The sequence below is a fragment of the Amphiprion ocellaris genome, chromosome 19 (assembly GCF_022539595.1).
Source record: "Amphiprion ocellaris isolate individual 3 ecotype Okinawa chromosome 19, ASM2253959v1, whole genome shotgun sequence".
NCBI classification, from domain to species: domain Eukaryota; kingdom Metazoa; phylum Chordata; class Actinopteri; family Pomacentridae; genus Amphiprion; species Amphiprion ocellaris.
The window spans coordinates 3,527,004-3,550,454 of NC_072784.1; the positions used below are offsets into that span (position 1 = coordinate 3,527,004).

At 37.1% G+C, this 23,451-nt stretch overlaps 1 protein-coding gene across 2 annotated transcripts; it reads left to right on the forward strand.

Moving 5' to 3' along the window:
• The first annotated feature begins 2,640 nt into the window (after nucleotides 1-2,640).
• LOC111566380 (uncharacterized) lies at nucleotides 2,641-22,275 on the forward strand. Of its 2 annotated transcripts, XM_035946669.2 has the most exons (13): nucleotides 2,642-2,801; nucleotides 5,705-5,768; nucleotides 8,045-8,110; nucleotides 10,195-10,251; nucleotides 10,364-10,465; nucleotides 10,550-10,676; nucleotides 12,165-12,212; nucleotides 15,613-15,816; nucleotides 17,333-17,362; nucleotides 18,082-18,197; nucleotides 18,410-18,454; nucleotides 18,784-18,837; nucleotides 20,511-22,275. In XM_035946669.2, the coding sequence occupies exons 2-13, from the start codon at nucleotides 5,733-5,735 to the stop codon at nucleotides 20,535-20,537; spliced, it is 912 nt and encodes a 303-aa protein (XP_035802562.2). In that variant the 5' UTR covers nucleotides 2,642-2,801; nucleotides 5,705-5,732; the 3' UTR covers nucleotides 20,538-22,275. The 2 variants fall into 2 exon arrangements, with proteins under 2 accessions (XP_054861481.1, XP_035802562.2); XM_055005506.1 differs by lacking the exon at nucleotides 15,613-15,816 and having other exon boundaries at nucleotides 2,641-2,801.
• Nucleotides 22,276-23,451: the final 1,176 nt, after the last annotated feature.

A 23,451-nucleotide genomic window follows, 5' to 3' on the forward strand; every position in this document is an offset into this window, starting at 1 on the left:
GGTGCGCCGCGAGTTCGTGTGTGTGCGTGTGCGTGTGTGTCTGTGTGTGTCTGTGTGTGTGCGCGCGCATCCCCCGCTCCTAGCTGCATTGGTATGTGTCCTCTCTTGTACCGCGTTATTGTGTAGCTGTTGTCATCTGGCTAACCCTCCTGTGATCGCATGAAACGTGCTGAGCTGCCTGGGCTCTCATCCTCCCTCCTTGCGAGTGTGTGTCTGTGTCTGTCTGTGTGTGTCTCTGTGTGTGTGTGTATGTATATATATATATATATATATATATATATATATATATATATATGGCATGCACCCATGAACACTATTTTAATTGTGATTGAGAAATGTATTGTTTTGATTTGGATTATTTTGTTTATTGATTTGTTTCTGTTTATTTTGTTCTTTGGGGGCATTTAGTGTCTTGTATGATTTATATAGTTTAATTTGAACCCCTCCTATTTAGTATATTTTGTTTCATTAGTATATTGTGTTGGATTAATTGCTCTTTTCTCCCAGTAACTTGTTTTTGTTTACTTTTCTGTTGCTGAAGGTCGGTGCTGGTGTCCGGCTGGTGGCGTCCCCCTCCTTTTGTGTGCTGTGGTCCTGGGAAATTGGTTCACATCCAGAGTGTATGTCACATGTGCTTGGGGTGGTTTTTTTTATATTATTTTTGGGTATTCCCTTCCCCTTCACTGCCTCGTCCACCTGGTGGCCAGCAACTGATTAGATTTCTGCTTCTTTTTATTTTTTTTGGCCCCTAGTATGAATGTTTATCTGTTTTTTCAGAAAATTGTAATAAATTGTTTTAATTTGGACACACGTCTTAAGCCTCATGACTAATGAACTTGTGTGCCTCCATTTATTAAAGGAGGACAATTCTCTGGGTGAAATTCCCAGGGTGGCGTTGTCGGACATCTGACTTAATTTTGAACTGGCACAATGTACATTGTGCTCATGTAGAGTCGCGCTGCAGCAGTAGTTTATATTGTTCGATTGCGGCGGTGGTGACCTTGCTCTTTCTGCTAGTTTTGCAACAACAGAATTTCCCCGTGGGGAGCAATAAAGTATTCTACTCTGTTTTATAGAGCAGGTCATTTGGACTTAGCTTCCTTCTTTGAGCTCATTCTACACACAGCGTTGCCAAAAACAGCAGAGAGTATCACCAGACACTGTCCACCCAACTCACCCTCTGCTCAAACAAACACCTACACCCTCATACACTGTAGAGAAACAGCATCATTGCACACAAAACACAGTTCTACAGAAGTTCTTTCCTGTCACAGAGAGATTGATGGCAAAACCAGACGTGTGAACAGTTTGTGCAGTAACCCCTCACTGCCTCACTCCACCCCTCATGCAATATGATGTCATGTATGTGCATTAATCCCCTACATGTTCCTGGACAGTTGTTATCACATTCACAGCTACTGACAGTTTAGAATCTCCACTTAACCTCAGCATGTTTTTGGACTCTTGGAGGAAGCCAGAGAACGCTGTGAAAACCCACATATGCACAGGGAGAACATGCAGATTCCTCACAGAAAGATCCCAGGCGGACCAGGGATCTTCCAGCTGCAAGACGACGGTGCTAACCACCGAGCTACACCTCCTTTGGGTCCTCAAATGTGCAGTTTTGGGAATCATTTATCAAAATGACAGAGGACAAACTAAATCGCAGAGAGTTTACGTGCAGTAAATATATTTATTTTTAATGAGTTTATTTGACAGGGACGATGTACAGAAGAACATGAACCCTCGTGTCGTCCTGCAGGTCTAAATTGACCCGTTTTAAAGTTTGAAAATGTGGAGAAAAAAAATTTCACAGTTAAACTTCTGATGTCCACATTTTGAACATTTTGGGGAAATCTTTGAACATTTATTGGTGGGAAAAAAGAAATGTTAAAAATGTTTCTTAAGAACATTCACACAAAAAAATCAACCATTGATGTTGATTTTTATGTGAATGTTCTTAAAGAAAATATTAGAAGTTTTACTGATATATATGTAATCACTAGATATTTTTAGGATTTTTTGGAAGATTTTTACTCATTTATTGAAAATATTTAAAGAATTTTCGTGCCAAATTTGGGGGATTTTTTAAAAATGAAACTTTTAAGGGAGACTTTTAAGGAATTACTGGAATTTTCTTCCTGAAGGTTTTGCAAATTTTCTGAAATTTGTGGAATTTTTTTGCTGAATGTTTGGATTTTTAGATTTAGAGTTTTACAAATTTATAACCTGCAGTTAATGTCTTCTCTGGAATTTTTACACTTGACAAAGTACCGGTTTTGGCCCGCGGGCCGCATGTTTGACACCCCTGGCCTAGACTGTCTGTTTGAGCACAAATAGCAAATAAAAAAGCTTGAATCTTGAATCTGTTTTCTTAGTTGGTAGAAACCTGTTCTCACTTTGGCATGAAAGAGTCTTGTTTGTGGCTATCATATAAGTAAAGCTAACAGATAAAATAAACATAAATATAAATAAAATACCCTCAGTGATGGACAGCACAAATGCATTTAGACATCAGGTGAAGCTGGGAAGTCCCCAACTTTCCACCGATTCTGAGGAGGGGTGCTTTTAGAAAGTGGTTGCTTTCTGTGGCAGTTAGGAAGCGCTCTTCGGTCTGGAAATTCCGGGGGTGATGTCACACATAAGGAGGAGAGTTAGAAAGTGAAAGTAAAATGACAGCGCAGACCACTCGACTGAAAAGCACGCAGCAGTCAGAGCTTTATTCACTGTCCTTCTCACGTCTGACTGATCAGAGAAACAAACCTGCAACCTGCTGGACTCTGGAGACGTTCCTTCTGAAGGTCTGTAGCTGAAGTACTGAACACTGAAGTGACTGGTCGCTCGTCTGCATGTACAGGTGGTTGGAGGGTTTGTGGGATCTAATGCGTGCACGACGCTGGTGCTCTGACATTGATTCAGTCTGGAAGGATGTGTTCTGTTTTATTTCATCTGCATCCATTAACAGGCTTTTATATGAAGACTGTGGTAGAAATGTGCATTAAAGTGCTGCGGCGGTATGAAAGAACATTAGTGGCAAAAGCTGTTATTTATGAATGCTGAAATTTTGGGCAAAATGCTTATTTTAACTGTTTATTTTATCGTAAGTTACTGTGTCGATTATATTTGCTGATTAATCAATTAGTCTAAAAAAGAGCAAAATGACCAATTTAATTTCTTTCTTCTTTTTTTAAATGTATAATGCAGCACAGTGCAAACTGTTATTATATATATATTGAAGTGCAGAACTGAAAGTAAGGTGCCAATATGACAAAACATAAAGACATTTAAAAGATAGGGTTGGTAATTAAATTAGTAGTGCAACTCTAAAATAGATCTAAGTTTCTATTGAACTCCTTAACTTCATGAAAAAGTTTAACCTGTATATCTAGCACTTTTTACAGATCACTGTATATTTTTTCCAATTTTATTGATATGTTTGTGTTTCAAACAATATAAAAAATGGAAATTGAAAGAAATAATTGAAAGAAATAATTAGCAAAATTGAGTAAAATATTTCTTTCTTTTTACAGCATGTAACTGTCTGACTCAGTAGAAATCCCTTTTTGTTTTCAGGAAAAGTTTTTGTTGAGACAATAATTACTTGCAGTAAAAAGGAATGAGATTTCTTTAAAACTGTCATTTCCATTGAACACTAGAACTGAACAAATGTCAGAGACTAAAACAGAAACATATGAAAAATGCTTTTTATTTAATTATTTTGTACATTGTAGATTAATACTGAAGACATCAAAGCTATAAAAGAACATGTGGAATTCTGTTTTTACAACATGTTTTAGTATTTGTGTGAATTTACAAACAAACAGTTAAAGCATTAAGTTGTAGCTGTAACAGCCAGTGTCCTCATACAGCTTTTATAAAGTACTAAATGCTAAAGAGTGGTGCTGGTGAGATGCTTGGTTCATGCAATGACTAACATATGGACATATTTTACAGAATTGTGTAAATATGGAGTCAACAGGAAATATGCAGAGACAGTAATTCTCTGTGATTACAAAAAAATAGCTTAGAATGATTAACGTTAGTATAGCCCTACATTATTATTCAGCTTTTTTTTTCTTTTTTTGCTGAGTCATTTCCACAGATTCAAGCTTTCCAACCACAGATTTAGTCATTTAAATGTAGACATTTTTAATCTTTTCTCTCATAAATCTGCATCAATTATCAGTGGAACAACACTGTGACATACAGGTCATTATTATCTCCATTATTCCATCAGTTGTATGATTAAGTCATTTAATAATTGACAACTAATTGATGAATAATTGCAGCTGCAGCTCAAAGGGAGTCAACATAAACCAATAAAAACTTAATCTTATGTCTTTGTTCTAACAAGAGAAGACATCACTCCTTTTGATGTTAAACAAACCACCGTTTTAAGCAGTTTGTACACACTTCACAGGGTCTGTAGCTTTCATCTGCTCTCAGGCAAACATGCAGCTAATTTGACAGAATCTTACAGTGGGAGTTGTGTTGTGGAACATACAGTATGTGCTGTTCCAGCTGATGTCAGACGAGGTAAAACCTGTCTGCTCCTGTCACGTTCTCTCGTGTAGCAACATGACGGCAACGTTCACGACACGTTCATCAGCACGTCCAGTCAGTTCTTTAGATGTGGAAGCTGTGCAGTGATGTGTGAAGTGTCTCTATTTCAGCAGATGAACCTGCAGAGTGAAGCCGATAAGCAGCTGAAACGTGAGCTTCCCTTCCTCTCTTCACAGTGTGTTTTCACCCTCGCAGTTTGCCCACGTTTGTTCTCTGTGTCTGATGTTGTTTTTGGCAGATTGGGAGGAAGCGGAGTTGATAAATTGTGAACAAGAAGGGGTTTATTCTGGAGCAAGCTTATGCGGTACTTCAGACTTCATGTAGTTATCCTGAAGTATGTTTAAAATTGGAGGTGATGAGTGAATATTGCAACAAAATTGAGGTGTCTAGTGAAATAACTCAAATGCAGAAAAAGTTACTGAAGGCAGCATGTCCAGTATATATAGAGAAGTTTATAAAAGAGATTTAGCAACACAAACATGTCAAGTAATGTTCTTGTTTCATGCTCACAAGATCCATCTTGGTAATGATGTACGATCTTGATCTCTCTCTTCCATATTTACAGTGGAAACGTCCAACCTAACCATGATTGGTTGACGAAACTCACACATTTACGTTTGAGTAGTTGATCTGAATGATGACATATGCATTTGACCTGACAATATAACATTATGACCACCTGCCTAATACTGTATTAATCCCCTTTATGCTTCTAAAGCTCCTTTGATCCAGTGGGTCATGGACACAGGTCCTGTGTCAGTGGATTCTGTGGATCCTGTGGGTTGCAGGGGGGTCCTACCTAGACCAGGCTGATTCTGGACCATCCCACAGAGGCTCAGTAAGATCTGGATCTCGGGAATGTGGAACAAAGGCCACTCCTGAGCAGTTTTTGCGGTGTGTTGGGGTGGAAACTGGCATCCAGGACTGCTGTTGCTATGGGGTTTGGGGGGTCGCCTGGCCTCCAGTGTTTAGGTGGATGTCAAACATCTACAGGAATGTCAGGACTCAAGGTTTCACAGCAGAACGCTGCATTATAACAAGATGATGGATGTTCTTCACTTCACCTGTCAGTGGTGTGAATGTAGTGTCAGTGGGTGTATTTCTCTATAACATGCCGTCCTCTGTGTTTCTGTCGTCTCAGTGTAAACGCTAATGGTCACAGCGGCAGCATGACATGGCGATGCCTGAACCACCTGCTTCTCCTGGTGAGTGTCTGCCTCTCAGACGGGAGCTCACAATTACAAGTCACGGTCTGACGTGATGAGATCCAGAACAAACAGATTTAATCAGAGCTTTCTATCTGAGTGTGTAACAGTCAGGAGGTAATTATGGGCTGAGGATGTGTTTGGCTCAGCTCCCAACACATTCAACCTCATAACATCCAACAATGTGTTCTCCATCTTAATAGTTCAAAGACTAAAACATTTCTCTACTATTGGGTCTAATAGCTTTAGACTAGTATCAATAATAGAGCAGCTTCCCAATGTCAGGTGTTAAACTGACACACAGACCCCGTTTTGTTTCAGTATTGAGTGTAAATTGATGTGATTTTCTGCTGAAACAGCTTAATGATTTTTAGTTTTACAAAATGCAGACCTATTAGAGATAATCTGCTACACTGAACCTCTGAACCTACAAGTAGTTTCTGCAGTTTTTTGCTCCTGTCACATTTTTACACACCGTTGCATCATTTTACACTGCGAGGTACACTCACTGGCCACTTTATTAGGTACACCTGTTCAACTGCTTGTTAACACAAATAGCTAATCAGCCAATGACAGGGTCACAACTCAGTGCATTCAGGCATGTAGACGTGGTCAAGACAACTGGCTGAAGTTCAAACCAAGCATCAGAACGGGGAAGAACGGGGATTTAAGTGACTTTGAACATGGCGTGGTTGTTAGTGCCAGACAGGCTGGTCTGAGTATATGAGTCAATTCAAAAAGAGATTGAGAATGACAAAAAATAGACAAAAAAACAACAAAAAGAGATTGAGAATGACAGAAAAATAGACAAAAAAAAACAACAAATAGAGATTGAGAATGACAAAAATGAGACAAAAAACAACAATAGACTGAAAATGACCAAAAATTAGACAAAAAAAACAAAAAGAGATTGAGAATGACAAAAAATGTGACAAAAAACAACAAAAATAGTTTGAAAATGACCAAAAAATGAGACAAAAAAACAACAGAGATGGAGAATGGCAAGAAATGAGACAAAAAACAATAAAAAGACTGAAAATGACAAAAAATAGACAAAAAAACAGCAAAAAGAGATTGAGAATGACAGAAAAATAGACAAAAAAAACAACAAATAGAGATTGAGAATGACAAAAATGAGACAAAAAACAACAATAGACTGAAAATGACCAAAAATTAGACAAAAAAAACAAAAAGAGATTGAGAATGACAAAAAATGTGACAAAAAACAACAAAAATAGTTTGAAAATGACCAAAAAATGAGACAAAAAAACAACAGAGATGGAGAATGGCAAGAAATGAGACAAAAAACAATAAAAAGACTGAAAATGACAAAAAATAGACAAAAAAACAGCAAAAAGAGATTGAGAATGACAGAAAAATAGACAAAAAAAAACAACAAATAGAGATTGAGAATGACAAAAATGAGACAAAAAACAACAATAGACTGAAAATGACCAAAAATTAGACAAAAAAAACAAAAAGAGATTGAGAATGACAAAAAATGTGACAAAAAACAACAAAAATAGTTTGAAAATGACCAAAAAATGAGACAAAAAAACAACAGAGATGGAGAATGGCAAGAAATGAGACAAAAAACAATAAAAAGACTGAAAATGACAAAAAATAGACAAAAAAACAGCAAAAAGAGATTTTATTTTTCCATTTTAATCTCAGATTTGATCATTTTCTAATCAGATCTTACTTCAAAGTCTATTAGAATGTTAAGAATCTTCCATTTTTTTCTGTCTTTTTGCTTTCTGGCAATGATAAATAGGGTCATTTTGGTAATTTTATGAAAATAAATGTCTTTCAAACTCCATGCTGGGTTTTTAGGGTTTAGTGTGTGCATTAAGCTAACTGCTAAAGTCAAGCTAAAGTTAAACTTCTGAAGTAATTAATGTGATTTGAGCAGAATATCAGCAACTTTAATGGCACCATAGTGAGATAATGAAAGCTAGTTTGATCATTTCCAGCTAAAACATTAAACTCTATGTGTATTTTCATAGTGCAAACAGTAAAATGTTAAATCCAGTTTAATGCAAATATTAAAATGACTGCTCCATGCATATTAATTTATATTAATATTGTCACCTTCTTAATTGGTGTGAGGTCGTTCTAATAATGAATGATGCCCTGGCAGACTGCACAGCTTAGTTTCAAATATTTGCATTCGTTGCTCCAGGATTACATCAGTCGCTGCTTTTTAAATATATTTCTGACATGATTTATGAAATCAACACTAATCTTGATGGATGCTGTTTATTTTTTCCTGCTAGGTGTCTCTGACCTTGATCCACCCATCAGAGGAGGGTTGTAATGAGAATTTCGATACTGAGAACTGGGTATGTGTTCATCTTTTATATTCTTCTTTTTTGTCTTTCTCTTTATTTGATTTTTTTTTGCTCTTGCACATCAGAAGTCAGTATTAAATGGAGTTTTCCATTGGTCTTTGAATCTGAAATTTACGTAAAAACAAGCACCCTACTGTTCAACGTACTCCATTGTGTTTACTGTAGCTACAGAGACAAAGAGGGAACAGTAAAAACACAATCAGTAGAAAATGAGCCAAATAATCACTGCTGAAAAAGTCTTTCTGATCACAGCTTCTAGAGGGTCCATTTTTTACAAGCGCAACTTTTCCTTTCACCGTTTTGCACATGATGTCCAGATTTATTTACTAATTAGTCCCAAATCTGCAGCTTCATTGCAGCCGTTACTTATCTGCCTAGAGCAGGGGTGTCCAACATGCGGTCCGTGGGCCAAAAGCGACCCGCCGAGGGGCCAATCTGGTCCTCAAAGTGTAAAAATTACAGAGAAGACATTAACTGCAGATTGTAAATTAGTAAAACTATGAATTGAAAATAATTTCTAGACCATGACAAGTTGTTTTGATCATAAAGTAAAATACTAGATTGTTCATTGTTCTTTTGTCATTTTGTGTCTCGTTTTTGTAATATTTTATCTTGTTTTTGTTTTTTTTGTCTTTTTTTGTCTGACTTTTGTCATTTGTCTCGTCTGTGTCATTTTGTGTTTTCTTTTTGTCTCGCGATGTTTTTTGTTGTATTTTTGTCATTTTGTGTTTTGCTTTACTTGTTTTGTCTCACGTTTTTGTCGTTTTGTTTCTCGCTTTTGTTATTTTTGTCTCGTTTGTGTCATTTGTCTATTTTTTGTGTCGCTTAGTAACTTTTTTGTCAAATTTTTTGTCTCTTTTCTTTGTTTTGTTTCGTGTCGTATGTCTCATTTTTTGTCATTTTGTTTCTAGCTTTTGTCGTTTTGTGTCTTGTTTTTATTTTTGTCTTTTTTAAAGTAAAATCATATATCATTCAATTCCAGACAGCTGTGACTAAATGTTGTGTTCCTTTGTAGACACTCTGTGATCTGGAAGTTGTAATGTGTAAATGATAAACTGAGGCTGAATGTTGTTGAAATTGATTTAATTGACTAATTTTTCTTCAGAAATTTCAGGTTGTTCATGATGTTTTGTAAAAAGATAATTCCTTGAATGTGAACATTTTCAGAATGTACTTTTTTTTACAGTAAAACAAAGGAAAAATTTGGAGTTGTGGTTATTTATAGAATATTATGCTGTGATTTTACTGGTCTGGAACACTTGAGATCCAACTGGGCTGAATGTGGAACCTGAATTAAAATGACTTTGACATCCCTGATGTAAGGAAATATACAGAGTAAGATGAACAATCCCATATATCAGGTGTCAGCGCTTACAAAAATGAGATCCAAAATGACAAAAACGAGACAAACAACATGAAACAAAACAAAAAAAGAGACAAAAACTTAGACAAAAAGTAACAAAGCGACAAAAGAATGGACAAAAACGAGACAAAAAATGACAAAGAAAGGAACAAAATGACAAAAAAATTGACAAAAAACCCACAAGTGAGGCAAAAAGGAAACACAAAATGGCAAAAACAATACACAAATCAACGAATAAAGCAAAACACAAAAGGACAAAAAATAAGACAAAAAACACAAGTGAGACAAAAAGGAAATACAAAACAACAAAAACGAGAAACAAAGCAACAAAAAACATGAGACAAGCAACAAAGCGAGTCAAAAAAAGACAAAAAACAATAAAAACAAGAAAAAATATTTCAAAAATGAGACACAAAATGACAAAAATGAGACAAATGACACGAAACAAAACAAAAAAGAGACAAGAAATTTGACAAAAAACTTACAAAGCGACATTTACGCCACTTTGGTCAACCTGCTTGACTTGACTAAAGAACAAAAAACAAGCGATTAAACCTTCAACCATCTGGAACTCTTTAGGGACCAGACTATGTTCTGGTAAACACAGCAGTTCAGTTTGACTGGGAACATCACAGCTACGGTGATGATAAGCAGGGACTAGTAATTAACAGGAGATTAACAGCAATGTCCTCTGCTCTGTTTTATCTTCAAGTCCACACCGACAAGCGCACCTGAACCAGTCGCACTCATTAGAACCAACAGTTCCAGGGTAATGCAGTGAAACAGTGGACACACAAAGAGATTTAATGCAGACACATTTTAAATACATACTGGTCTGCATTTGACTGAATGTGCATCTATATATTCTCGTCTTATTTCAGGACATCATGGAATGTTCTCTGGAGAGAATGTGCACAGAAAAACACCACATTGGAGAACCCCCAAAAGTGTGTTACATTCTAACTCATTGCTTCGGGAGACCAGTGAGTGAACAATATCAGCTTTTACTGTCGTTTTAGTGAAGCTAATCAGTGATTGCATCTGATCAGCCTGTTTCTTGCTCTCAGAGTGTTTCACAGAAAAGTGAAAAGTGTAAAGGAGAACCTTATACAAGAATAAAGATGCTTCACTTCATGTGCTGGTTGGCCAAAGCAGCAAATATCGAACCCACTCCTGATTATTGCTGTGACTACGGTGAGTAGATGTGCTGCGTGTTGTTGTTGTCCACGGTGTGTGCCTGGGTGTGTTACATGTGTTGTTGTGTCTACCAGCGTTTACATGTTAGTACTTGTATCCAAAGGCTTTTACTGTTGTTCTGTTTGTTTCTTTTTACGTTCATTCAGTGCCTTCAGGATTTCATGGGCTTTTTTTTGAGATTGTTGCGTCCCTAAATTGCCTGAATTTGCAGCAGCTTTTCTAAAAAATTGCGATGTAAGTTGCGATGTTTTAAGCTTATTTGTTGCAATGACATTGCGGGAGACAGTGACAGTTGCTAAGAAGATGCATTTTTTCAGCTTTTAGAACATGTTTCAACATTGTAATTGACAGTATTTATTCCGAAATTAATTCTTTAACACATTCCAACCCGTTTATACAAAAGCTGGCACACTACAGTGGGAAACTAGCAGCAGCCAGATGCTGGTTTAACATGAAGTGGTTGGTAGATTTAAGGCACTAAATGATCATTTACTATTGAATGAATCATATTTGGACATATCTGTCAGTGGCTTAAAAAGTTAATGTCACATCCTGACCTAAATATGTAGCAGGCGGCGGGAATTGATGGGACTCAGAAACACTCCCACAAATTAATCAGTTGTTCCTTGGATCATTTCTGATGGATAAATCCTGATAAGCCCTCAGGTGGATTTGTAGTAGGATCACAATCATGGGAGCGTCAGTTTTTGTCGTTTTGTATATTGGTTTTGTCATTTTGTGTCTTGTTTTTTTCATTTTTTATATTGGTTTTGTCATTTTGTGTCTTGTTTTTTTTCATTTTTTATATTGGTTTTGTCATTTTGTGTCTTGTTTTTGTCGTTTTTTATATTGATTTTCTCATTTTGTGTCTGGGTTTTGACGTTTTCGTCTTGGTTTTGTCATTTTGTGTCTCACTGAGGTAGTGTTCACTTGTTGCCATAGTTATCTGGATTCAACAGCTTCCATCACGGTGATCTGTCTGATCTGTGGTCCGCTCGTTTCAGCCGTTCTCCTAACATGTTTCATGGTACAAAAGTGTTTGTCAGTCGATGTTTTCGTTTGTATTCCACCACAACATTGCGCGGGTGTAAAACAGTTTACCTCCGCTTTGGTGAAGAACTTCAGTGAATTGTTTTTCATGGTCTTTAGCAGTAATTTTTGTTGGTAAATGAGAGACATTAGAATGGGACATGTTTGCATCTTCAAACCATAAACAAGGAAGTGAATTCGGTGACGTACGTGCATTAGTTTGTGCTGGGGACTGCTGTGATTGGTGGAACTCACGGGAGGCGGGCCAAATTTGCATAAAAGTTGCGGTGATTGGACAAAATTGCAATGTCATGCAGAATTCACGGAGATTGGTTGAATTCGCGTGAATTGGAGCGATCGCAACATTGCGAATTCATGGAGGGACTGTTCATTCTTTCATTGAATCATTGAGTAGTTTTTCTAATTCCCTACCTTGCCTGATGTGATATTTTTTAGGAAATTTATGCCACATCTATTCGGAGATGTCATTCCCTCCACGCACTGGTAAGTCACCTGCTTTTATTTAGAAATGCAGAAGAAGTGCATGTTGATTTTGTGCATTTAATCTGCTACAGATTGTGCTTGCCAGCTAGTCCAAATCCCTTCACCCAGAGAACTGTGAATACATCTGTAACTTGTACTGATTGGAGCTTCTGCAGCTTTGGAATACTTGCATTTGATGCATCTGCACAACAAAATGTTCTTACTACTCTGTCCTGTGCACTTTGCTTCACTACTATAGAAATATTAACATTAAAGGTACAGGAAACAGGATTCATGCACATCTACACAAAGATCCTTTTAGATTTTTATGTAAATATGCATGAGGCCCTTTGCCAGACATTTGAAGTCAACATATTTTAATTACTTGTAAATTGGGGATGTGGAATGGTCGATAAAATCTTTAAAATAAAATACCTGCTTCAGCAAAAAGACATGAACACTGACAGACAGACGGACAACATCTGTCAGGCTAAAGGTTTATTGAAAATGTCACCTAAAAATAAATATGGTATAATTTACACGGATGTATTTGAAAAGCAGAGGAAGTTACTGCACCTGCCAGTGGCCCTTCACAATAAGAGGAGGTGTAATATGCTAATTCCACTACAGAGGAAACCGGATGTTCTCTTAGGTGGAAAAAAATAGACGCAAAAATGAGCAAATCTGAGTTAGAAAATCTTAACATATCAGATGGGTCAATATATAATTGAGGGACTTTTCAAGTCCATGGGATATATCTTGCACACATTTTTATTTAAAGTAAAAAAAAAAATAAATAAAGTTTTCTATGTTCATTATGATCATGTCTTTACAAATTCCATAATCATTTATTATGGAAACAATCACTTATTAATAAAAAATGACTGGATATCTCTAAAATGTCAACTAAATAACCATCCCAATTTAATACCAACCACCTTCTAATTAGCTAAACAATAATAAAATGAACTGATTCATAAATGGTTTTGATTGTGTTCTTTTTATTGAGATAATCATCTTTTTTGGCAACATCTCAAATTTTACATGTAAAATAACAAATTGTATCAGTGTCCTAGAAATCACTTCCCACTAAGTTTCCCATTACAAAAACACTTCTGAAGGAAGTGTGTTAATTCCAGATCACATGACCTGCTCCACATGATGTCATTTCCTCCTGAAGAAAAGACTGGCCAGACTCCAAGGCTTTCTGACTTATTTAATATAAAGTAGTCAACAGGTTTACTACAATATCTTTAGAAATAACTTTCAATTTCAATTTTACTCAATTTTATATATAATATTTAGAAGAATCTTTGTGTAAAAATGCCATGTAGTGTTTGGTTATAGGCGGCCATGTTGATTTTAGACCTGAAAACAGCAAAAATGTCATCTATGTTAGAAAAAGTCCCACAATTATATATTAACCCAGATATCAATATTGTGCATTCATTTAATAAATTACAAATAAAACCATGAAAAACACCTGAACTGTAACAGCTTCATCAAGTTCAACCCAGCAAGAAATCCAGTGCGACCAAACTGACAGACATCCTGGTTAAAATCAGTGTTTCCTCCCTCACAACGGACGTTTTCTGATGACAAATCCTGATAAATGCTGGAATTCTCCCACTTGACTGTACTCTCTGAACTCTGTCAGCGCTGATTAGTTCATTAACGTCAAAGCTGACAGACAGGATTTTAGCCTAGACAGCAGGTTTGGAGAATGTCAGAATTTTAATTTTCTTCTGAGTTGAGAGACTCTGTGGGTTTCCAGCTCCAGGAACAAAGATCACTTGGTCATTTCCCACTCTGACATTAATCTGGTGAGGTCAATGCACTCGCTGCCACGTTAGCAGCTCAGTTCAGCTGAGTTCAGATCAGCACAGAGGTCAGTCCAGTTCCAATTTAAAGACTTTAAAACACAATTTGTGTAGATAATTGGACACGATTGGACAATAACGGTAATAAGAACATGAACACAGAATAATAACTGATATCTATTAATTGTATTTGCAGTGTAAATCATATGCATGCGTGTGTGTGTGTGTGTGTGTGTGTCAGTGCATGCGTGTTTTTTGTTGCTGTTCTGACTCAGTCACTGTTTCAGTTTGTGGCATGTTGATCGCACAGAGCAGCTGGATTTGCCCTCGTCTCCTTCTCCTCGCACAAGTATTTGTAATTTGAGAGGGTCAAGTGAAAAGACACTGGTTTATAAATAATTATCACGTCCCATTAGATTTATTCAGTGCAGCTGAAGGCGCTTCAGACATTTTGAAGCTGAAATAAACTCGGTTAATAAGTGATTTTAAATGGTGTTGAACAAGCCTGTGAAACGCAAAATAGATTTTGAAGAGTCCCTTTTAAACTCGACATCTTTTCATCTCCAAATCACCAAAATAATTTCTTGCTGGGTTGAACTCTGGTTTTATAGTCACAGAATTATAAATACACTCATGTCTTAAATGTCTGTGTTTCAACTGTTTGTTTCTGGTAAACGAACATATTTAAATATTTCATGTAGAAAGTACAGCTTGATTTCCATACATTATGATCTGTTGAACAGATATACAAATATACAAAATGGTGAATTATTATGTAAAATTCTGATTATTTGCTGAGTACAATCTATACACTTTTGTACACACAAAACTTGAGTTATATCCTAACCTAATGTAAATTGTAGTCTGCACAAATAACAACAACCATTACAAATTTTTAGAAAGTATTTGAGGTTTACTGTACATAATAATAAAGCTTAGATTATATGTATATCATATGGTGTTACCTGTAGGTCCACCTGGTGTGTTTCTACATGGCAGACATGCCTCCATAAACAAATGTCTAAAGTAATGAACCAAAAGCATTAATCATTAGGCCTACAGTTACGTATTTTGCCACACTGGGAAAAATACCAGAAAAACTCGATCTGCCAGTTTCTGTAACGTCCCAATGTGAGTAATACTTTCAGCCTGGCAACGTATGAAACAACTGCCTGACTCAATCACCTGTTGCCATGGTGAATCGTAGTACTGGCACTCAGTGATAGATTGTTTATTCACCACACACACACGCCCTTAGCGTAAAGTGGATAAACTGTGAGTTTATTTAACAATTTAGATCAACTGAATTAAACAGAACTGAGTGTCCCATCGTCAGGATTGATCAAGTCAGAGTTCAGGTTTAAAGTCAGAGTTTGTTAAACCTGCAGATAAAACACTGGATAAGTAAAAATAAATAAACTGGGCTTTCTAAAACTAACTACCATAACTAACACATACTGACACAATTTTAAATTTCCTGTACCTTTAGGTTTTGCCTTTAATTCCTCTTATTCTAAAGACTTCACTTGTTCCTTTAGTTAGTGCTCACATACAGCGGCTCGTACTGTGAGATTCTATCATTGAGTTGTCTGCAATTTTAGATCAAACAACATTGCCACCAACAACAAATGCAACAACAACACCGCCAGAATCAACAACAATAACAACAACAACAGCCATGTTGCCACCGACAACAACAACACCGCCAGAATCAACAATAACAACAACATCAACAACCACACTGCAAACAGCTACGACAAAAACAGCAACAAAAGTCCCACCGATTCCAACTGGCAACAACAGTGGTAAGACATGGAAATGGAACTTTATTTGATTATATGATTGCTGTTTAGACAGTCGCCACTGAAAACAGTCATATATGGTTCTTTCATATGGCAGAATAACTCAAATATAGTTTTATAAAATGACCATTTTGAATTTAGTTCTAATTCTGACACTCGGGAAAGAAATCAGGAAACTTGAATAGTGCTTTTTATACAGATCACCACAGTCTCTTTGTAACGGCTACATTGGTCCACAGCACAAAGGCTCATTAGCTTCACAATGAAAACTGTATAATTGTGAGTTTCTTCATTATTTTGGCCTTTTTTTTAATCCATCCACCTATATCTTTGCTCCGAGACTTACAAACAAAAGAAAGAAGTCTGCATAAGGAAGCTCGAGATATAAATCACCCAGTTTAAGTCCCACATAGTTGTGTTGTGGCTTTTCACTTCACCTTCACTTTCTTTTCAGTCACCGTTTCATTTCGCTGTTTGCCTTGATTCACGCTGACCCTGGGATATGCAAAAAGATCATGATCATTGGGTTAAAACACAGCTGTACATCTGTTATGAGTCCTGCCACAAATATAATGCCTAAAAAAGCACCTTATAATTTTACAGTCTTTTTTGTGAAACTAGAAACTTTGGACCAACACAGCTATTCCACTTTTTTTTTTAATATAAGATTTGACTGCACAGATACAAGCAGGAACACAACACAAAGATAGAGATAAAGCATAAATCGTACATTTGTGCCGTTAGCTTGATGATGATGATTTTCCCTGTCAGCCGCAGTTGACAGCAATAAGCTTGCTCCACATCATAGACTGTATAGAATAAAGAAAAAATAAAAGCACCTGCATTCTGTCTAACAGCCAGCAGGGGGCAACTCCTCTGCTTCCAATTCTATACAAGTCTATGAGAAAATACACCTATTTCTCACTTGATTTATTACCTCAGTAAACATTTTCCTAAAGAGTTTATGGTCTCAGTCACTACTTTCAACTGTCCCTCAACACGGTACGATGTTCATTTTACAACTTAAGTTCTAATTTGTAGTAAAACAGCTATTAGAAAAGCTTTTAACTTTACAAAAGAAAAGTGAGAAGACTTACAGATTGTTTGGCAAATGCTTCTCTGGTTTCACCCTCCTGATCAAGGAGGAGGAGGGCAGGGCATATGTACCCTATATGTGGTGATGGAATCTTAATCATAAATCATGAATCCAGGGTTTTCCAGTGGTAGAAACAAAATTAGTCCCCATCAATCATGTGTAACTGCATGGATCTTGTCTTCTACAATCAGCTGTGAAATGAGATTGATTGCCCTTTGGTGAGAATGCCTAACTGTTTACTAAAACAGATACTGATTGCAGTTTTCTTCTTTTTCCTCTTTCTCTTGGGTGTTTAAAAAATAAATGTTGTTAGTACATATCAAGAGACACTACCTTGAAAAAGATAATTAAACAGTTGTTGAGTTTGCAGCTGTACTGATAAATTTCATTTCTTTATTTATTTTTTTTTGCATCTGCTCTTAGGTCAAACGTCTATGAGGAAAAGCAGCCAAGGTAAGTTCTGCTGCACTTGATTCAGTCACACATATGTGTGTGTGTGTATATATATACCTATATATCTATATATCTATATATCTATATCTATATATCTATATCTCTCTCTCTATATATATATATATACATATATGTGTGTATATACATATATACACACACACACACACACACACACACACACATATATATATATATATATATATATATATATAAAAACCCTAACATAACTAGCACATATTGACACTATTTTAAATTTCCTGTACCTTTTAGTTTTGCCTTTAATTCCTCTTATTCTAAAGACTTTGCTTATTCCTATATATAAACCCAAATATAAAAAATTGAGCAAAAAGAGAGAGATACCCAAATATAGAAAAAATTAGCAATAAATAAACAAATAAATAAAACAAACAAAATTAAATTTTATATTTTTGCTCATTTTTTTCTATATTTACATTTTAAAAAAAAAAAATATATATATATATATATATATTTTTTGTATATCATATTGTCAATAGTTTAGTGATCTCTCTCTGACTGTGATCGAGAAGCTATTTTTAAAGACAAGCTGCATAACATATGGGGGATTTTTCTCTCTCTACTGCACTCATTGTTTGGTGTCCAGTTCCTGCTGCAGTGCCTGAAATTAAAGTTGCATTCTTGTATTTTTTTTGTTTTGTTGCTTTGGTTACACTAATGGAAATTTTCTCTTATGTCTTTAGAAACAGAGAACTTGACCCTGAAGATCGTACTGGTGCTTTCTCTGATAATGAATTTTGCCGGTCCACTGCTGATTTACCTGTACATGCGCCGTCGGACAGGACTGATGATGCAGCAGGTGAGTAAAAATGCCAGTTTAACAGGTACGGTTACGGAGTGCAGCAGCATGTTTGTAGGTAGAGTCTGATTGTCAAGCCAAGGATTTTCAAGTGACATCAGTGTTGATTTCTTTGACTTTTAATTGGCGATTAAATTAACTTTTATTCTTGGTGCACATATTAACCCACGTCTTCCAACATCAAAACAACCAAAGTGTTGTTTCTTTTTCAGAATGGGGTGAATGAAGCCTGGTCTCAGGCAGATACAGAGTCACAGGTACTGCTGCATTGCATGAATGATGTTCCTGCTATGGAATGTGCTTGTTAAGGATAATTAACCACAGTGCAGGGGGTGCAGTTGTTAGTTAACCACCTCTGTGTCTGGGTCAAGTCACAAACAACTGCAGAGTCACAGCTGTTTTTACTGTGTTGAATTATTACCTGAAGTTTCTCTATGTTAAACTCATCTCTGTGCTGGATTGAATGAGTTCAAGTCTCCTAACTCGTGTTTCTCCTGGGATTTGAACCCACAACCTCTGATGCCGTTTTGAGTGTCCCATCAGGTTGCTAGCTCCAACAGCTTGTCTTTCTTTTCTTCTCTTTCAGTCAAACACAAATCTGGCAAATACAACCGGAAATGAGGAGGCCTTTTTAATGCAGGTAACTACGAGGATGCAGTATCTACTGAGCTGTATGAGGACTTTCCTACATGGTGCATTTCCTTACAGGGCATTTAAAAGAACTTTTCACTGTTTCACTGGTGACTAATGTGTGGTATTTAACCAGAATCCATTAGAATGACAAACTCTAATGCAGCTTTAATTGTTGAAATTGGAGTTTTTTTCCTGGTGACCACAAATCCAGTAGTCGCCGGCCTTAGCTTTATCTTTTCAACAGCTGTAAAAATACTATCTTGGTCTCTTATTTGCTGGATTTACAACATACAGCGCTCTTATCTGAGCTGAGGTTTATTATTGAAGGGTGAATGAGAGCAGTGATTGTGCTTTCTGACTGTTTGCATCAAAATATTGCCTTATCTCTAAAACAATGTCAAACACATAGAAAGGTCCTATTTCTAAGATTAATTTCATTTTATTTTTTAAAACAAATTTGCATTAGTGATTGTCATATTTACACAAGCTTTTACTTCTACTGTTTTACTGAAAAGGTTCCACTTAATCAGTTTGCTGTATTAACATTTTCTGGATGCATTGTCACAAAATTTGTGCTAAATCTGGTAGCTATCACATGATGTATCTGAGTATATTAGGTTTAATATTGTCTGCATAGTCAGACCATTCTCTTGCACTAGCACAGCACTGTGTAGAATGGTCTGACTGCACCTTACTGTCATTCTGCTACAGGGAAAAACAAAAACTCTGTCGTGTTTGATTTTCTACAAACCAATTATGATCATCTTTGGCAGAGATAAGATCAGAAGCGGTGTTAGCTCAAAGAAGTGGGAATTGTTGTAATGGAGCATTTGGAGGCACCTATCTTACGGCTCGACCCACATCCTCAGCAAAACTTTAAATTTTCAGCGAGCAGGTGGCTGATTCGGACTAGTTTTTAATGTGGCATCACCACCAGACATTTGTTAGCATTTCAGTAATTTAGTTAGTAAATGTTTGCATGCTAACAATAGAAAAGATGGTGAAAATGTTGATTAGCTACACATCAGTGTGTTCACAACCAACCAATGACAGCATAACAGCATGTTAGCATACCGACATTAGCGTCTCATTTAAAGCCTCACAGCTGCAAACTCAGCTGTAGATTCCTAGTCTTCTTGGTAGTTTCTTTATCAGAGCTTTAAACAGCAGTCTGTGTCTGGTAACAATTCCGAACAGGAAAATTCAACCTAGACAGTAGAGTTGTGGGTCGTAAAGCCGAAACAATCAGCTGACAGACACTAAAACTCCTCCGAAAACTAGAGGAAACTGCATAGTTCAGGGCGGGTTTATCACCACGTCCTTTTACATTGTTGGTCATTTCCCATTTCTTAGAGATTTTTATGTAACCGTGTTGATAAGAGCAGCTTTCAGTGACTCCCATAAACATAAAAGACTTAGCTTGGTTTCAGCTCACGTAACTGGTCTCAGATTTATCTTTCTCTTCTCTATTTATCTCTATCTGTGCAGAAAAGGACTTTGTAAACAAGTCCTTTATTTTAAATGAAAGAAGTGACTGAGTATTGTTGGGAATGACATGCATGGATGGGTGGATGTTCAAAGCACCGCCTTGTTTTTCCTACCAAGACTCACAGCTGCTCTGGCTGTAGGTTCTCGTTTATGCCCAGACACTGAGCTCTTTTCTGTTTTCTTGTCTTACAGCCGCCGAGTAGCAGTTCACAGGCATGACTTCAGCCGTGAATGAGAACAACCTATTTCTGCATGCCTCTGTATATTCTTCACGCGTCACAGCTGCGGGATGTAGCAGTATTAATGCCTCAGGGTCAGCCCACGTTGAGAAGCATCAACTGTAAGGCAAAGTTTCTCTTCAGATGGGAGGGGAAGTTAGAGTTAACGTGCAGCGGCATGAAAGTTCGCTCAGCCACACCGCCGTCCCAGCAAGTCCAAAGAAAAGACAGTTTCACAAGGACTCCCTGAAAAAAGTCCACTGGGTTTCTCCTCTGGGTGGAATTTAAAAGAATGTTGTTTTCTTCAGCGCCGGTTGGAACTGACGCTGAGCAAACAGAAACCCGCTGGGATGGTTGAAGCAGGGATGTTGGTGTTTTAATGAGGGAGAAAAGAAAGAAAGGGAGAGCAGCAGGACAAAAACATTTTTTAACATATGATGTCTAACCATGACAACATTTGTAAAATGTGTTAGCATGAAGGCCTAAGGAGAACTCCTGCTGGGGTTATGTTGCTATTTGCAGCATTAAAAGCCAATGCAATGCGACATGCAGGCCATACCGGCATCTGGGATTCTTTATAGAGTATAAATGTGCATGCAGTGCTTTGTGTTACCTCACTTCACATAGGAATAAAAAAACACTGATAACATCAGCTCAGCCATTAGCATCTAGCATCACCTCCTCTGTCTTCTTAACTTCTTAACTCCCAATCTACTCCAGCTGTCCAAATTCAACATATAAAGCATAGATATACAAAATAACAGTGTATGTTGGTTGCTTGGGTTATATTTTATTCTATTTTTTGTCGTGTGCTCTGAGGTTTACTGTATTGAAAAGTTAACGGTGCATCAGTGAAATGAAATCTTAATATTTGTGTTCTCAAATGCACCTTTGGTTCAACCAGACAGAGCCTTTTTTTGTTTTGTTTTTTTACTGTATTTAGTGAGGTAACCAGCATGCTAGTGCCACCTCTACTGCAAAAATGTGATCAAAAATAGCTGTGAGTGAGTTTTCTGGATAAGTTCTCCCCCAGCAGGCTTCAGACATAGAACTCCTACTGTCCTTCTGTTGAATTCTGTACAAAGAATAATACTCTTATGTGTGTCGTGTAGGTGTTGGACATCTACAGGGTAGAACAAATCATTCACCAGTCACAGGTGGTGTCAGTAGAACTGGACCACACATAAATTACTGGGTCAAAGCTAATCTTTAACGTGACTGGTCGGGTCTCTGCAGGCGCTCGTGGCGTTGCAGCTGCAGCAGGTTCTGTAGACTTCTGCCAGTGTTGGAAACTGAGCCAATGATCCTGTGGGCAGATTTAATGGAGACCTTCTGTAGTTGACAGACAGCTCAGGTGGTCGTGCACTGAAGCTGATCCATAAAGCTGGGAGATGTTCCGCTGTTGGTTTGAAAAGTCTCAGCCGATGGGATGTAGCTTTTTTTGTTGTGCCCTTTATGATATCTGGAATATTGTAGGCTCCCCTGCAGCCCCGCCCTGCTTGTCCTACATTTACCCGATGTACATGTTTTCACACTCATCCACCGTATTTATTGTGCTTTTAACAGACTGAATAGGAGCGTGTGTGTCTGTGTGTGTGTCTGTGTGTGTGTGTGTGTGTGTGTGTGTGTGTGTGTGCTAGGATTCAAACATGCAGCTAGGATCCATGTCCTTGTTTTTAAACTCAGTCTTGTTATTATTTGTTTTTTGTAAAAGGAAAATAAATATGTAAAAACATGAAGAGATGTAGTGTTCACTGTTCACTTGTTCATTTGTGTGTTAACATTCCAGGTGAATGTTGGTGTAAATGGCAGCATTTGTTGGTTTCAGTCAGTTTATTATTGTTCTGGGGCCCAAAGTCAAACATTTTAAAGTCCTACCCATATTAGAAGGCAGAATATAACAAATAAAGTCATTCTATTTGGACGCTACTTCTTTCAAGGTTGTATTATTCCTCACACAGTGTTTCATAGCTTTCTCTTTTAGAATAACTGCAAGATTTGTTGGGGTTTTGAATACAATATCCTACTGTTACGGTTTAATGAAGTTAAAAACAACAGATATCCTAATCGTAGTAGCCAAACATACTGAATGAATAGTGTCAATCGAGTGTAATGATCGTATATGCACTGATCTTTCTGACAAATGCAGAGAAAAACACTAATTATCTTGTTAAAATTGTACCTGTCTGGGGAGGAAGCAGCAAGTGAACAGTCAGTTCTTGAACTTGATGAGTTGGAAGGAGGACAAATAGCCAACGGTAGAGTCTAAGTGACTTTGAAAGGTGATGGCGAGATAACGGGTCAGAGCATTTCCAAATCAGCAGGTCTTGTGGGATGTTTTCCAGTATGCAGTGGTTAGAAACTCCCAAAAGTACAGCTTAAATGGTGACATGGAGTAATCCTGGATCAAAAGTTGGAGCCCTCAGAAAGTTCTCAAGAAAGAGTCTTCAAGCAGTTTTCAGAGTCTGATATGAATAATGTTTATTCAATACAGAGGCTGTAAGAACAGACATGAGCAAAATCTTGAGATTTTAACTGACTGCAAAAAGCGTTGCATTGTTTTTTATACTCATACAAACTTCTATTAAACATTTCTCTTCCGGTCTGCGAGACCACAAGACCCAAACAGGATGTATATGAAGTAATCGTATCAAAAGTTAGACCACCTCCTCTTTTTTTTTTTTTCTGCTAAGCTGGCACTATTTCTGCTTAGCTCAACGTGCCCTAGGTTTCAACTCATGAGTGCAGACGAAGAGAGGGCATGAACTAATGCCTTATATGGGCTCCACAGGCTTCCGTTGGGTCGCTGCTTTCCACAGGATTATTTAGTGATACTCATAACTTCAGTTGACACGTTAGGTCTCCCAATCTGATCTTTGTTTGCTCTTAAATTTGTTTCACACATCCCATTTGTC